This window comes from Cygnus atratus, chromosome 11 (genome assembly GCF_013377495.2).
Source record: "Cygnus atratus isolate AKBS03 ecotype Queensland, Australia chromosome 11, CAtr_DNAZoo_HiC_assembly, whole genome shotgun sequence".
NCBI lineage: Eukaryota > Metazoa > Chordata > Aves > Anseriformes > Anatidae > Cygnus > Cygnus atratus.
This window is the reverse complement of record NC_066372.1, coordinates 21,242,178-21,254,312: the sequence shown is the minus strand read 5'-3', so window position 1 is coordinate 21,254,312 and position 12,135 is coordinate 21,242,178. Positions and strand designations below refer to the sequence as shown.

At 58.5% G+C, this 12,135-nt stretch overlaps 1 protein-coding gene across 1 annotated transcript in view; it reads right to left on the bottom strand.

Annotated features, from left to right (window-relative positions):
- Positions 1–682: 682 nt before the first annotated feature.
- Positions 683–12,135, bottom strand: part of ADAMTS7 (ADAM metallopeptidase with thrombospondin type 1 motif 7) — a 48,409-nt gene continuing 36,956 nt past the window's right edge. Inside the window, exons 20-24 of the mRNA XM_035568939.1 lie at positions 11,540–11,692; positions 10,770–10,943; positions 9,903–10,049; positions 9,323–9,482; positions 683–852 (exon numbers count right to left, since the gene is read on the bottom strand). Coding sequence (XP_035424832.1) covers positions 683–852; positions 9,323–9,482; positions 9,903–10,049; positions 10,770–10,943; positions 11,540–11,692 — 804 coding nt within the window. The remainder of the gene's footprint in view (positions 853–9,322; positions 9,483–9,902; positions 10,050–10,769; positions 10,944–11,539; positions 11,693–12,135) is intronic.

The following is a 12,135-nucleotide window of genomic DNA, read 5'->3' as shown; positions in this document are numbered from 1 at the left end:
AGGGCAGAGCCCTTGCGTGCACTGTGAGCCTGGGACTTTCGGTGGGAACTGAAGCCGAAAGCTTTCTGCCTCTGATCTCTCTCCATTTCTTAAATTATGGTTATTTAGCTTCAGTGCGTAAACAATTCAATGAAAATTACAGAAATGGGTTGCCAGCTTCCAGTCCCTTAAGGGAAAAAAAAAATGACTCCAAATGGTCAGCTGTAGTGGTGGAATGACGGATACTCACTTACATATATAAAAATAACAATAAAAGTCAAGAGTTTCGTGCTGGCCTGCCAACACCATCAAGAGGCTTAAAATGTCAAATGATAGCACCATAAGCATTTCTGAGAAGTCTCCCCCAAATTATTGCTGCTGTAAGTTTCCCTTCCCTAAAACGCTTTCTCTTTGATCGCTCAGTGCTGGCTGCAACCCCGACGGAGAGCTGCGCCCGCCCCGGCACATTCCCCGTGGGACCCACGCACCCAGCCCGAGCCAGACGCTGTTTTTCAGACTGAAGGTTTGAGCACCGTTACGTGGAGCACAAATACAACAAATCAAGCCTTCCCTGTGTTTTGCAAGAGCACCGTGTGGCGACAGAGCAGCACACCCGGCTGGTCCCCAGCTCCCTGCCGTGCCGCAGGGCTGCTCCCGGAGCCGCCGCGGGTCCTGGTGCTTTCTGCCCTCGGGGACGGTCCTGTCACCTCCTGGAGGCCCGCTCGTCCCCGCGGTCCCGGCCGGGCGCGTGGTGCCCGTGCTGGCGGCAGCTCTGGCAGCACTGGACATGGACCGTCGGGAGGTGGCACCTTCCCAGCACCCGCAGGGTCTGGCAGAAGCCGAACGTCAAGCGGTCGCGCTCGCAGACGAAGCCTGGAGGAGATGCGAGAGGACAAGGACAGTGTTAGTGCCGCGGCACCGGTACAGTTATCAGGCATTTGACAGCGCAGCTGGCAGAGACCTCAGAAAATGCAGAGCCCACCCTCATCTGAGCAAAGCGCCTGCAGCTGCTGCTTCCTCTGCAAGCACCCAGCAGCTGCAGGAGCCCTCTCCGGGACTGGCAGTGCCACTCAGGCACTTCGTCCACCTCCTTGGGTGCTGCCCAAAGAGACCTTGCCCCCCACAGAACGCCCTCCCTCGTTGCCAGGTACAAACCCTGGTGCTGAGCATCCCGTGGGACGTGGTGAGGAGGGAGCAGCCTCGCCCCCACCATCAGCAGAGGCTGCAGGAATCGGCCCCGCTCCCCCCTGCCCCGATCTGCCCAGCTGCTCGCTCCACCAGAGCCTGGCCGGGCTCGAAGGGGCTGCAGCGCGGCACAGCCCCCGCGCCAAGCACGCCTTGTTTGCAGGCGCGCATTGTTGGTTTGCTTGGATTCTTCACTTCCTCCGTTTTCAGTTTACACAAAAGCAGGCATGTGCCTCACCGAGTCCCACACAGCTGTGCAAAACATTTAAATTACGTCACTTCTGTCCAATTTCACCTCCTGTAGAAGTGATTAACTAACGTGACAGCTTCTCTGTGGAAAAGGGCAAAGCGGCTGCTCCTGCAGCTGGCATCCCTGTGGCCCCCCCACGAAACAGCCCCCACGGGACGGCTCCACAAAAGGCTTTTCCCCTTTTCAGGGCGCTTTTGGGCTGGGGAAACACCAGCGGTGGGGAGGGAACCAGGGAGCTCTCGCCGAGCGCTGCCCCACGCCGTCTCCTTTCGGTGAACAAAGGGCTTTGTTTAGGGAAAAGCTGATGCCCCCGTTCCCATGAAGGACAATCTGGTCCTCAGTGGTGAGCACAAGGGAGCAGCAGATGCAGAACAGAGACCTTTCCTCCCTCTCTGGAGTTCAATCGCAGCCCTCTGCGCCCCCACCCCGTCAGCACGGAGGTCACTATCCTGTTCTAAAATTAATTTTCTATTTCGGTCGAGGTATTTCCTCTCTTCCTTGCTAACAACAGCTACTTCTGCAAAGCCCTAGTGTCTCTGTGCCCTGAAGAAATCACCTCACACCAACTCTGCTGCGGCCACAGCCGACCGGGAGCGAGCACCGGAGCCAGCCCCGCACCGCACGTAAAAACTCGGGGGCTCAGAAGAACTCAGCACCGCCGCCTGGGGCGCTGGGAACGCCAGCGGCATTTCGGAGGCTCAGCGCTGCTGCGGGAGCCGTGCCGCGCTGGGATGGCCCCGCAGAGCACGCTGAGATATTTTAGCAGGCAGCCGCGCACCTTGCTGTGCTTGGCGCTGCGCACAAGCAAAAAGCTCGCGCTTACCCAGCCGGCCTTCCTAGAAAGTTATTCGTGGATCGCGCCCAAGCTGCCTCCTGCCCTCCCTTGCAAGAGCTGTGGGGGTTTTGCTGCTGGAGCCTCTCACTGCAGGGCAACCTCCCTGGGCTGGAGCGGACGGTTGGGCTCTCGTCTGATCCCTTTCCAACGGGTCAGCGCCCTGGCGCTGGAATGGAAATCCCCATAGCTGCATCGCCAGGCCCCGCACGCAGGCAGAAGCCCGTCTGCCCCGCCAGCGAGAGCTCCCTCTGCATGCCACGCTAACGGCCGAGGTGCCCCTGCTGCGGAATAGAAGCCGGGACGGGCTGGGAGGGTGGGGAAGAGCCGCCCGCCCCTGCGCCGGAGGTGGCCGCCGCTCCTTCACTGGCCCAACGTCGCAGCCCGGGGCAGGGCTCCGCTTCTCAAAAGCATTTTTATAAAATGAAGTCACCGGGAGCTGCTGACCGCCGGGGGCTTCCCAGGGCGGCCGGACCCAGGCCCAGCGCAGAGCCTCGGGGTGGATGCACGCGGGGTCAGACTCGGCGCGGAAAATCTTGGCTGCGCCCACGGTTCCTCCCTGGAACTTGGGCTTGGGCAGAGGAAGCTGTAATAAGCACTTCATTTTTCAGCTCTTCACAGAAGGTCCCCGTAGGTTTGACCCAATTTTCATGTAATCCTTTTATTGTTATTTTTTCTATTAGCAATTTTTTTTTTATAATCCTAACACTTCATCTGAGCACACGCTCCAATCTTCGAGCTGGTGCCAAATTTCACTCTGCAGAAATGGCTTAAAGCAGGGCTTCCCAAATCCAGGCTAAGTCAGCACATTAGAAACTGAAAACCCACACTTCTGCGGTTGTTTTTTTTTAAGTTGGTGCGGAAGTCGTTTTAAATTTCATTTAAGCTTCTGCCTAAGCATTTACTGTCATGCTGGGGAAAAATAAACTTCCTGGTACAGGTTTTGTAAAAACAAGGAAAGGTTGGGCTGAGAGCGGAGCCAGCAAGACGAGAGCATTGAGCTGCTGACCTCTGGCCTGCGGGGCGCTCTCGGAGCCAGCTCCCAGTTTAACCAGCGTTGGCCCCGGCTGCTGCTGCTGGGCCTGCGGTGCCCTGCGCCGGGACAGAGCCCTGGAGGAGGCACCGCATTGAGCAGCTTCATCGTAGCCAGCGTTAGAGACCAGCCACTGGTGAGCACGCGAGCGATGTGTGCTCGGATGCCGTTTGTCCGTCTCACCCCCGCAGCTCATTTCCAGCTCATTTCCCCGGCCGCGGCGCTGGCACGGCGCAGTCCCTGCCCTCAGAGCCCCGCTGGCGGCACCGTGCTCCTGCAGCGCCGGGAAGTGCCCCGGCGCCAGGCCAGCGAGTCATTTCTTCGTGCACCACACGCAGTGTGAACATCCCTGGTGCTGCGCGATGCGCCCGGCCTCGGCTCCCCCGGGCACTGCAAAGCAAAGCCGTGCTGCTGTCACCGAGCACCCAGCACTCCCATCCGGCTCGTGCTGCGCACGCCAAAGCCTGTAAAATTCTGAAAGCCTGGAAAACAAGAGGGAAAAGCAGAAAGCACCCGTTTTTCAGGCTCTGCTGCTCAGTCTGAGCCCTGTGGCTCCACGCATCACTGAGGAAGGGCGACCAGCACCCCGCCCGGGGGATCGCAGACAGAAGGGGGCAACGGCAGCGCTCTCAGGAGGCGAGCAGGGATCAGCCGTTTGTCGGAGTCTGGATCCAACAGAGACATTCTCATTTCCGAAGAGCTGATGCAGAGCCAGAACTGGAGGATTTTCCCTGCACTCATGAAAAACAACTGTGCTGTCTTTCACTTCATTCTTATGAATAAAGGGAGGAGTAGAAAAAGCCGACTCTGCTGAAACAAGCCTCTGAACATGACCCCGAGCTTCCTCTCCAGAACTGGAAACCACTTCCAACGCGCCGTGCCCAGAGCGTCCCGCAGCGCCCACGGGCACCCTGCGACGGGCACGGAGGCCGCAGCACGCAGCCGTTTCGTGTCGATGGGCTCCCCGATTCCTTCACTTCTATTTTTGTACAAGGTCGGGCAGGGTAACGGTGCTGGGCAGCAGCCCTGAGCCCTCTGCTTCCAGAGCCCGGGGGCGAGCGCAGGGAGCGACTGCAAACGAGCGTTAACACGCGGCTGAGGGCGCTGACCCTGCGGGCCGTGGGGAAAGCTCTCCTTTGTCAGTTTTGCCCTTGCCTGCTTTGTTTTTAGCACTTACAGCCTGAGCCGGCTGCCCCGTGCCCACACAGGGTGCCCCATGCCGTGCACCCAGCACCCAGCGCGGGAGGTGAGCCGATTTTTTCACCCTAACTGTTCGCACTGGACACTGAAGCCCATCACAATTTACGCTTTCAGAAACCTAAATCTACAGATGGCCAAGGAGGGGAGAGAAGCGTCTTCCCTGCCGTTACTCAACCCAAGGTCATTCACATAAAGCGTGCGGGCATTGCACTAAGCAAAACCCCGCTGTTCTCAGCTGGGAGAGGAAACGTGCCGTTCCTCTTCCATCCGTACGACAATTGCTGTGTTTTCTCTTGCGGTGCGCAGGTTTCAGCGGGAGCTGCGCCGGGCTGGGGCTGCACGGCCCCAGGGCTGGGGCTGGGGCACAGGAGCTGGGCCCTGCGGGCTGCTGCCGGGTCCTGCCCCGGCTGGAGGACAGCGGCGCTGGCCGGGGATGTCGCACGGCCTCTGCCGGGCCACGGCACGGAAGGCACGGTTGTAGGTAAGGCCAAAATGCGCAACAGCCATTGCGCCTACATTGCATAAAAGCCAGAAAAATCCTTTCCCAAGCTCCCGCTCTCTATTGACTGCTGCTGTTAATTAGCAGTAAGTGAAGGGCACTTAATGACTCGGCCAGCAGTGCCTCCCTGTCTTGCCATGAGGATGAAGACTTACATGCTCAGATGAGAGTAAATTGGAATTCGCTGCAATTATTTCTAGCGGGTATCCCTCGTGGACAAACTTAGCTGTATGCAGAAGCATGAATAATTTCATTTCCCTACTGAAAGCAAGAAGGAATACAATGTCTAATTGCCAATTAATCTCGAGGTGGCTGGAAACCCAGCCAGACACTGGGTGCAGAGCCGAACGCACGGGCGGGAGGAGGAGAGGAGCCCGGGGTCTGCCCCTCGCCCAGGCTGCCCCAAACCAGCCGACCTTGGCGCTGCTCCCGGGACACGAGGCTGAGCCCCCCCTTCCCGCTGGCTAGGAACATCTGTCTAATTCCTAGAGAAACCACATCTATGGCCCGTTTGTACATGCGTGTTCTGGGGCCAGCTGGACTCTTTTAATTCCTTTCCCTCTCTGGTATCTGAAGGCTGAGCTCCTGATGGGCAACGACCGTCTGCTAACGCATCCCGCAGCACAGCCCCGGCCTCGGCTCCGTTTGGTGGGGGACAGAGGGGGCGGCCCTGGCAGCACCCAGCCGGGGAGCAGGGGTTTGGGTTCAGCGATGCCCCGACGGACAGGCACGTTATCGGCGTGCTGTGCGCGGTGCTCCTCGCTCCCCAGCACGTTCACGGGCTCGAGCAGGGCAGCAGCGCTCGGAGGTCCCAGGCACCTGCCGGCCTTCCCTCCGGGTCTCTCTGCAAAGGCAGGCACTGCCAGCGGGGCGTCCACGGCGGGGCTGCTTCACCGCCGCCCCAGCCTTCTGCTCCGGCATCCAGCAGCTGCCAAAACTCCTCTACCTGCTAGATAAAAGGTGCCTGTGTCTGAGCTCTCACAGGAAAGCTGCTCTCAGCTCCTCTCCAAGGTGGACATAAAACTAAACGTAACATTTAAATGCACAAATCAACATACTTTGTTTTTTTTTTTCCCCAGTTTTCTGAGCTACGAGGAACGATCTGGGGACAGGCGTGGCTGATGTGGGCGTAAAAGCTCCGCTTGGGCTCCGGGCGCAGGCACGGCTGGGATCAGCACAACAAGCCTTCCTGAGACGAAGGCTGCTCTTATCTCTCTGGCAGCGTGTCTGCAGTCCAGCAAATCCGCTCCCACTCTTATCACCTAGGAAGGGCTGCCAAGAGCAGAGGCGTCCCTCGCGCCCCTCCGGAGCAAGCAGCAGCAGGGCTTTCCTGGCACAGCACCGGGAGACCCCGCACAGCCCCTGGGACCTGCGCTGGGGCCAGGAGCTTCACCTGGGGACAGCTGAGCAGGGCGGCGTCCGTCCCCACGCCCCCACCAATGGCTCCTCCATGGGTGGCCTTGTTCTGAGCTTCTCCTGGGCATGGGGCGACCAGCCACAGGCTTTGGGTCCTCCTCCAGGTCCATGCCACCCTGCGCCCGGCCCCAACGCGGATTCTCTCACCATGGGGTCGTGGTGGTTTTACTCCCTTGTCTTCATATGGGGTAAGAAAACTGTCCCTGGCCTTGCTGGGGCGCCACGAGGACACATCTGAGTGCCTGGTGGGCTCGGGTGCTGCCTGGGAGCCATCTGAGGACACAGCCAACCTTATCTGCTCCACTCACAGCTGGATTCAGCCGTAAAACTGCAGGCGCGTTTAAAAATAACTTCTGTGTAATCATCAATTAATTTATAACCTAGCGACAGAACAGGATTCTGGTTTTAATTAATTCCAACCTCCTTTAATTGGAGAGGGCCAATTGCCGGTGAGATGTTTGTTTGTGTTTGCTCTGTTCCATCTCCTTTAAAAAGCCATCTGATTATGTTTTAACATTTAAACTCTGCTGAGGTTACTCGCATTTTTGTGTCCGACGAGCACATAATTGCTCCCCAAGACCAACACACGAGCTGGCTGGTACCAGTGCACTTCGTGTTACGGGAGATAGAGACTCCTTGTCCTCCTAACGTAAACACTGAATCCCCACAGCCTTCATTAATCTTGTGCAATAAAGATCCGTTAAAACACAGGAAAGGGCTAGAGTTTATGTTCATGCCTTTTCTGGGAGCCTCTGCCTGTGGATTTACACATCTGTGATTTCCTGCCATGTGAAAGTTTTGTTCCTCCTCGTAGTTTGGCAGGAAATGTTTGTATTTCCAAGAGGCGTTTCCTGCCCTGGGCCGCGGCCAGAGCATTTATGTCATTTCTAATCCAGAACTGTAACATTTATTTGTGTGCTTCCTACACATCCCAACGGTTATTCTGGTACAACCTTGGCCGTGCCGAGCATCCACGCGGCTCTCATCACCAGCCCGTGCTGATGGGAATTTTCCCCCGACAAAAACAGCCGGAACCGCGCGGCACCTCCTGGAGAAGCCCGACTGGCCGCCACCTCCACGCCGAACCGGGGAAGCAGCGCGGGCTGCGGGAGGAGCAGGGCTGCCTGCGCCACGGACACGCGGCGGCACGGGCGGGTACGGGGCTGCGGGGTGCCCCTCCTGCGGGGCCAGCTCCAGCCCCCCCGGCTCTTCCTTACGGCCAGCTCCCGTGGGTGAAATGTTTCTTGCCGGGCAGACAAGAAGCTTTTTTCCCCAGACACATTGAAAAGATAAGGCTGATTAACGACTAGTGAGTGACATCTAATCCCCCATTATATTGCTTTTCCTCTTAAGAGCTCTTAACCCCCGTGGCGTGCGCATTTCTGGCTAACAGGGACCTGCCCGCTGCCACGGGACACGTTTCTCTGAGTGAATGGGGAAGTGAAGAAGCAAACCGAGTGCCTGCCGCACAGCTGAGCGCTGCGTCTGCAGCCCGAGCAGGCAAACCAAGGTGGCAGACGGTCAGCATCACCCCGATGGGACTAGCTCACCGGGACGTATCCACAGGTGCCAGAGACCTGGTCTTACCTGACTTTTCTCATGGTGAGCCCATGCTGGTCTCAAAAGTTTTAAAATGGTCAGAAAGCTTCACCTCTTGGTCTTTAGTTCTGGCTTCCTCTTTCCGAGGAACACATCACTTCTGCCCCAGCTCCCTCCACAGCAGCCCAGTTGCTCACTCGGGTGGGCGCTGGCGGTCCCTTGGCTGGGTGGCGCTGCTGCCCCGGGCACGTAAATCCCAGCTCCCACTCGCGGCCCTACAAACACCCCCAGCCCCTTGACAGCTGAATGCTCTGGGCATTTATAGACGGTTTGAATATTCCCACTTAATTACTGGTTAGCCAAACTAGCCTTATACAAGTAACGTATGAAACCCTCCCTCCAGCTTGCAATTAACGTCGAGTGCTTTTTTTGAACTCCTTCCAACCGTGCAGCGTCGCTGATCCCAGGACAAAGCCTGCCCTTCGGCGTGCTGCCCCTCCGCTCACCCCACTCCGGCACGAGCACAGACCTCCCTTCCTTCCCGTCCCCCTGCCCGCCAGCTGCTGCCAACCCTCCTGTGTTCACACCCAGGTCCCTCCCCCTGTCCTGCTTTCCAGGTTTTGGCATCCCCCGAGTGGCCCCATCCAGCTCATCCTCTCACAGCCACGCTGATTTTCGGCAGGCTGACCCTCGCTCTGGTTTTCCCTCCTGCTCAGCAGCAGCAGCAGTGCCACCAGCACGCGCCAGCCCTGGAGATCAGCGCTGCTCTTGGTACGCCGCCCAGCTCTCCGGTCCCGCACCCAGTCCCCAGCCACACAACTGCACAGCCCGGGGGGCTGACAAGTGAGAGACGGGGAGGAGAAAAATAAAGAATGGCTCTGAGCCTGGCTAGAAAACACATCCATGGTGCTGGACAGAGGTAGTGTCTCCAACCACCACAGAGGATGAGGGAGGGCAAAGCACTGCATTGTGGTCACACCTGCATGGGTGCTCGGGAGCACTCTGTGCTCGCACTGAAAGTGCAGCTCCCTTGTGTGAAGCTTGAAGTTTTCACGCCCAGCGACAGCGCGTAATCTCCTGTACCTCTTGCCTTTCTCCATTATGACTTCTGCCAACCTTATGTAAAGTAAAACATCAACCCCAACCTCAACCCCGAACATCCAGGCACTGCAGCACGACCCAGACACACGTTTACACCCATCTCCTCGAAACCAAGCGGGGCTATCTGCTGGCAACTGCCTGAATGGCAGAGTGGCACCGGCTGTGTGTGCTGCCTGGGAAGGGGTGATACCAACCAGCTCACACAAGCTCTTGGGGAGCACGATCACATTAAAGAGAGAATGTTTAGTCATCAGGAGTAGAACGGCCCAGGGGGCATCACTCACTCACCCGCCTCGGTGCCTTCGCAGTCCTGCGGGTTGCACTTCTGCGTGCTCTCGGGCCAGGGCTCGTGGTCGCAGAGGCTGCTGTCCTCCTCCACCTGCCCCGTCTGCGTGTTGATGCACTTCACCTGGCGCCGCTGGATGCCCCCGCCGCAGGGCGCCGAGCACTGCGGGAGCAGGCAGAGCTGTCAGCTGGGCCGGCAGCACCGGGCCCTGGGCAGTTTTTATGCTGTTATTGCACCGCTCCCCGGTTTGGTTTGGAAGGCTGTTTTTTTACCCCTGCTCCTTGCATTTGTGCAAGAGAGCTGTTCCCATTCTGCCGCTGCCACGTGCTGCAGACGAGGGTGCCCGGCCAACTCGGGCGTGGGGCAGATGGCACTGACCAAGCTTATTGACTTCAGCGGCCATGGCAATGACAGCACCAGGGACATCTTTATCTACTGCTTTCGTAAAGAAACCACGGGAGGGGCACACAGCACCTCTCAACCCAGAGCTCCGTGGAGGAGCTGCACCAGCACGGCGAGGAGGATGCTGATCCAGCGCAGAGCTCATGGGAGAACTGTGCCTCGCCGCTCGCATCTGCTCACCTGTCCCCAGGAGCCCACCACCCAGCTGGTGCAGGGGTGGGTGTTGCAGGGCCGGGTGTTGTTGGGCCGTAGTGCCTCATCGCAGCGGCTCAGCTCCGGGCACGTCACCAGGCGCTCCTGCTCCCCGCCGCCGCAGGGCTCTGAGCACTGCAGAGACAAAACTCGTCAAAAGGGGAAGCCGCCAGTGTAACGGAACAGCAGACACACTCCGTGCATTGGACTCTTAAGGAGAAAAATATGAAAAATGCCCCTACCGACACATAAGCAAACACAAACTGCTTCCAGGGTCAAATACCAACTTCGCAGCTCCAGCTGCTATCAGCGTGTGGTCTCCTTTTTGGAAATAGGTGCTCTAAACTAGCTTCAAGTTTTCCAGAGGCAGGCAGATACAGGAGATGTGCTGCAAGCATCTGCTCCTACATTTAACAGTCAGCCTCAGCCCTCTGCCTCCCTGCCCAGGACAATGGCCCGGGCTCAGGCGATGCTCACCCCTCCCGGCCGCACACCTCCCCTGCAGCAGCTGCCCTGTGCCTCGTGCTGTGGGCAAACACGAGGTGCCAGCCCAGCACGCTTCCAGGGGGAGATACAAAAAATAACTGCATGTGTGAAGCATCGCATCACAAGCACACATGCTGTAGACTGCTTCTGAGATGACCTCACTGCTCACCGTGACCTTACAGCTCACTTTTTGGTAAAAGACGACAAACTACTGCCTCCTCTTGCATTTATCTACAAAGAGCTCTCAAAACTTCTGAAAAAACCCAGCTGACACACCTCCTCATGCACCATGGCCAAGCCAGGCACAACGCCCTGCCGCGAGGCGCTGGGGTGCGCGGGCACTGCTCAGCCCTGGCCAGCAGCTCCTACCTCTCTCCAGGAGGACGTGTACCAGTCCAGGCACGGCGTGCTCTGGCAGGGCATCTGCGTCGGCGGTTTGTAGAGGACAGCCTGGCAGTGGAAGGGCCGCAGGAGCCTCTGGTCTCTGGTGTCGATGCAGTGCACGTCCCGAACCTTCACCCCTCCACCGCAGTTCCTGGAGCACTGGGCAAAGCAGAGGCACGTCACGCTGCAGCAAGGGGCTGGGGCAGGGGAGTCCCTCTGGGACGTGACCCGTGGAATAAAATAACGTACTGACACGCTCTGCCTTGGGTTGGCTTGGGATAATGCTCAACCTCTTTACACCTAAAAGTCTGTGGAGCTCCCAGCTGTAACAGAACAAAGTCTTTTTGCATCAGACGGCTGCTGATCTCCCATCCACGTATCTCGGAGATCGAGGCCACGCAGAATAACAAGGGCTGTTCACCGCTGTTTAACCCAGCAGATTCCTCCAACCTAACTGCAAACACATCCTGCTCCTGTGGATTCTCAACAGCTCTTTTCAGAGACTTCCAAACCTTCCTTCAACTAGCTTCTGCAGTGCTGGCTTTTAAACCACCCCGTTATTGTGGGATAAAGCAGTTTAAACTCTGTGGCAAGTGCAAAACCTGATCCCCGCCTTTGCAATCCAGGGGGCAAGAGCACAGACTGACAGCAAGTAACCGCCCGCATGGCAGGCACCTGCTGCTTCCCTGTCTCTGTGCGTAATGAAGGGAAATGCTGTGGAAGGAGAGGCAGGGCCCGGGTGCACGCCTGCTTACCTTACTCCAGTTCCCCACGCGCCAGGACGAGCACGGCCTCAGGGAGCACCTCCGAGCGGGGACGGGCTTGCTGGCAGCAGCGCAGTGCCGCTCGGTGCCGGTGCTGCAGCGCACGCTCCGCCAGATCGCGCCCACGCCGCAGGTGGCCGAGCACTGCGAAAACAAGGCAGCCCCTAACGCACCCGGGGGCCGCAGCGGGTGCTCGGCTCACGGCCTCCCCCCGGGGATCAGGAGGGTGCCGGAGGAACGGGACCGGGCCGCGGTGAGGCAGGGCCGGGGGATGAAGGAGCTTCGCCAGAGCCTGCGCCTCGCCCTGCCTGGGCTAAAACCCCGCTGTGAGAGGCAGGCGGCCCCGTCTGGGGGGTGAAGGAGGAAAACCTTCTCCTGCAGAGCTGTGCAGGTGCTCCTAGTCTGAGATGTCCTCTCCTTGCGGGGGGATCTCCGGGTGGTGGGGGTGGCTTTAGGTTTCTTCATTGCTCGATCTCCACTAGCTAGCACTAACGGCTCCAGGGGTTTGCTGTTCTTACAACGATCTCTTTCACACCCTTTGTGCCCGCCTGCCTTCCCCAAGCGCTGCCTGTCCTCTGCTTCCTGAC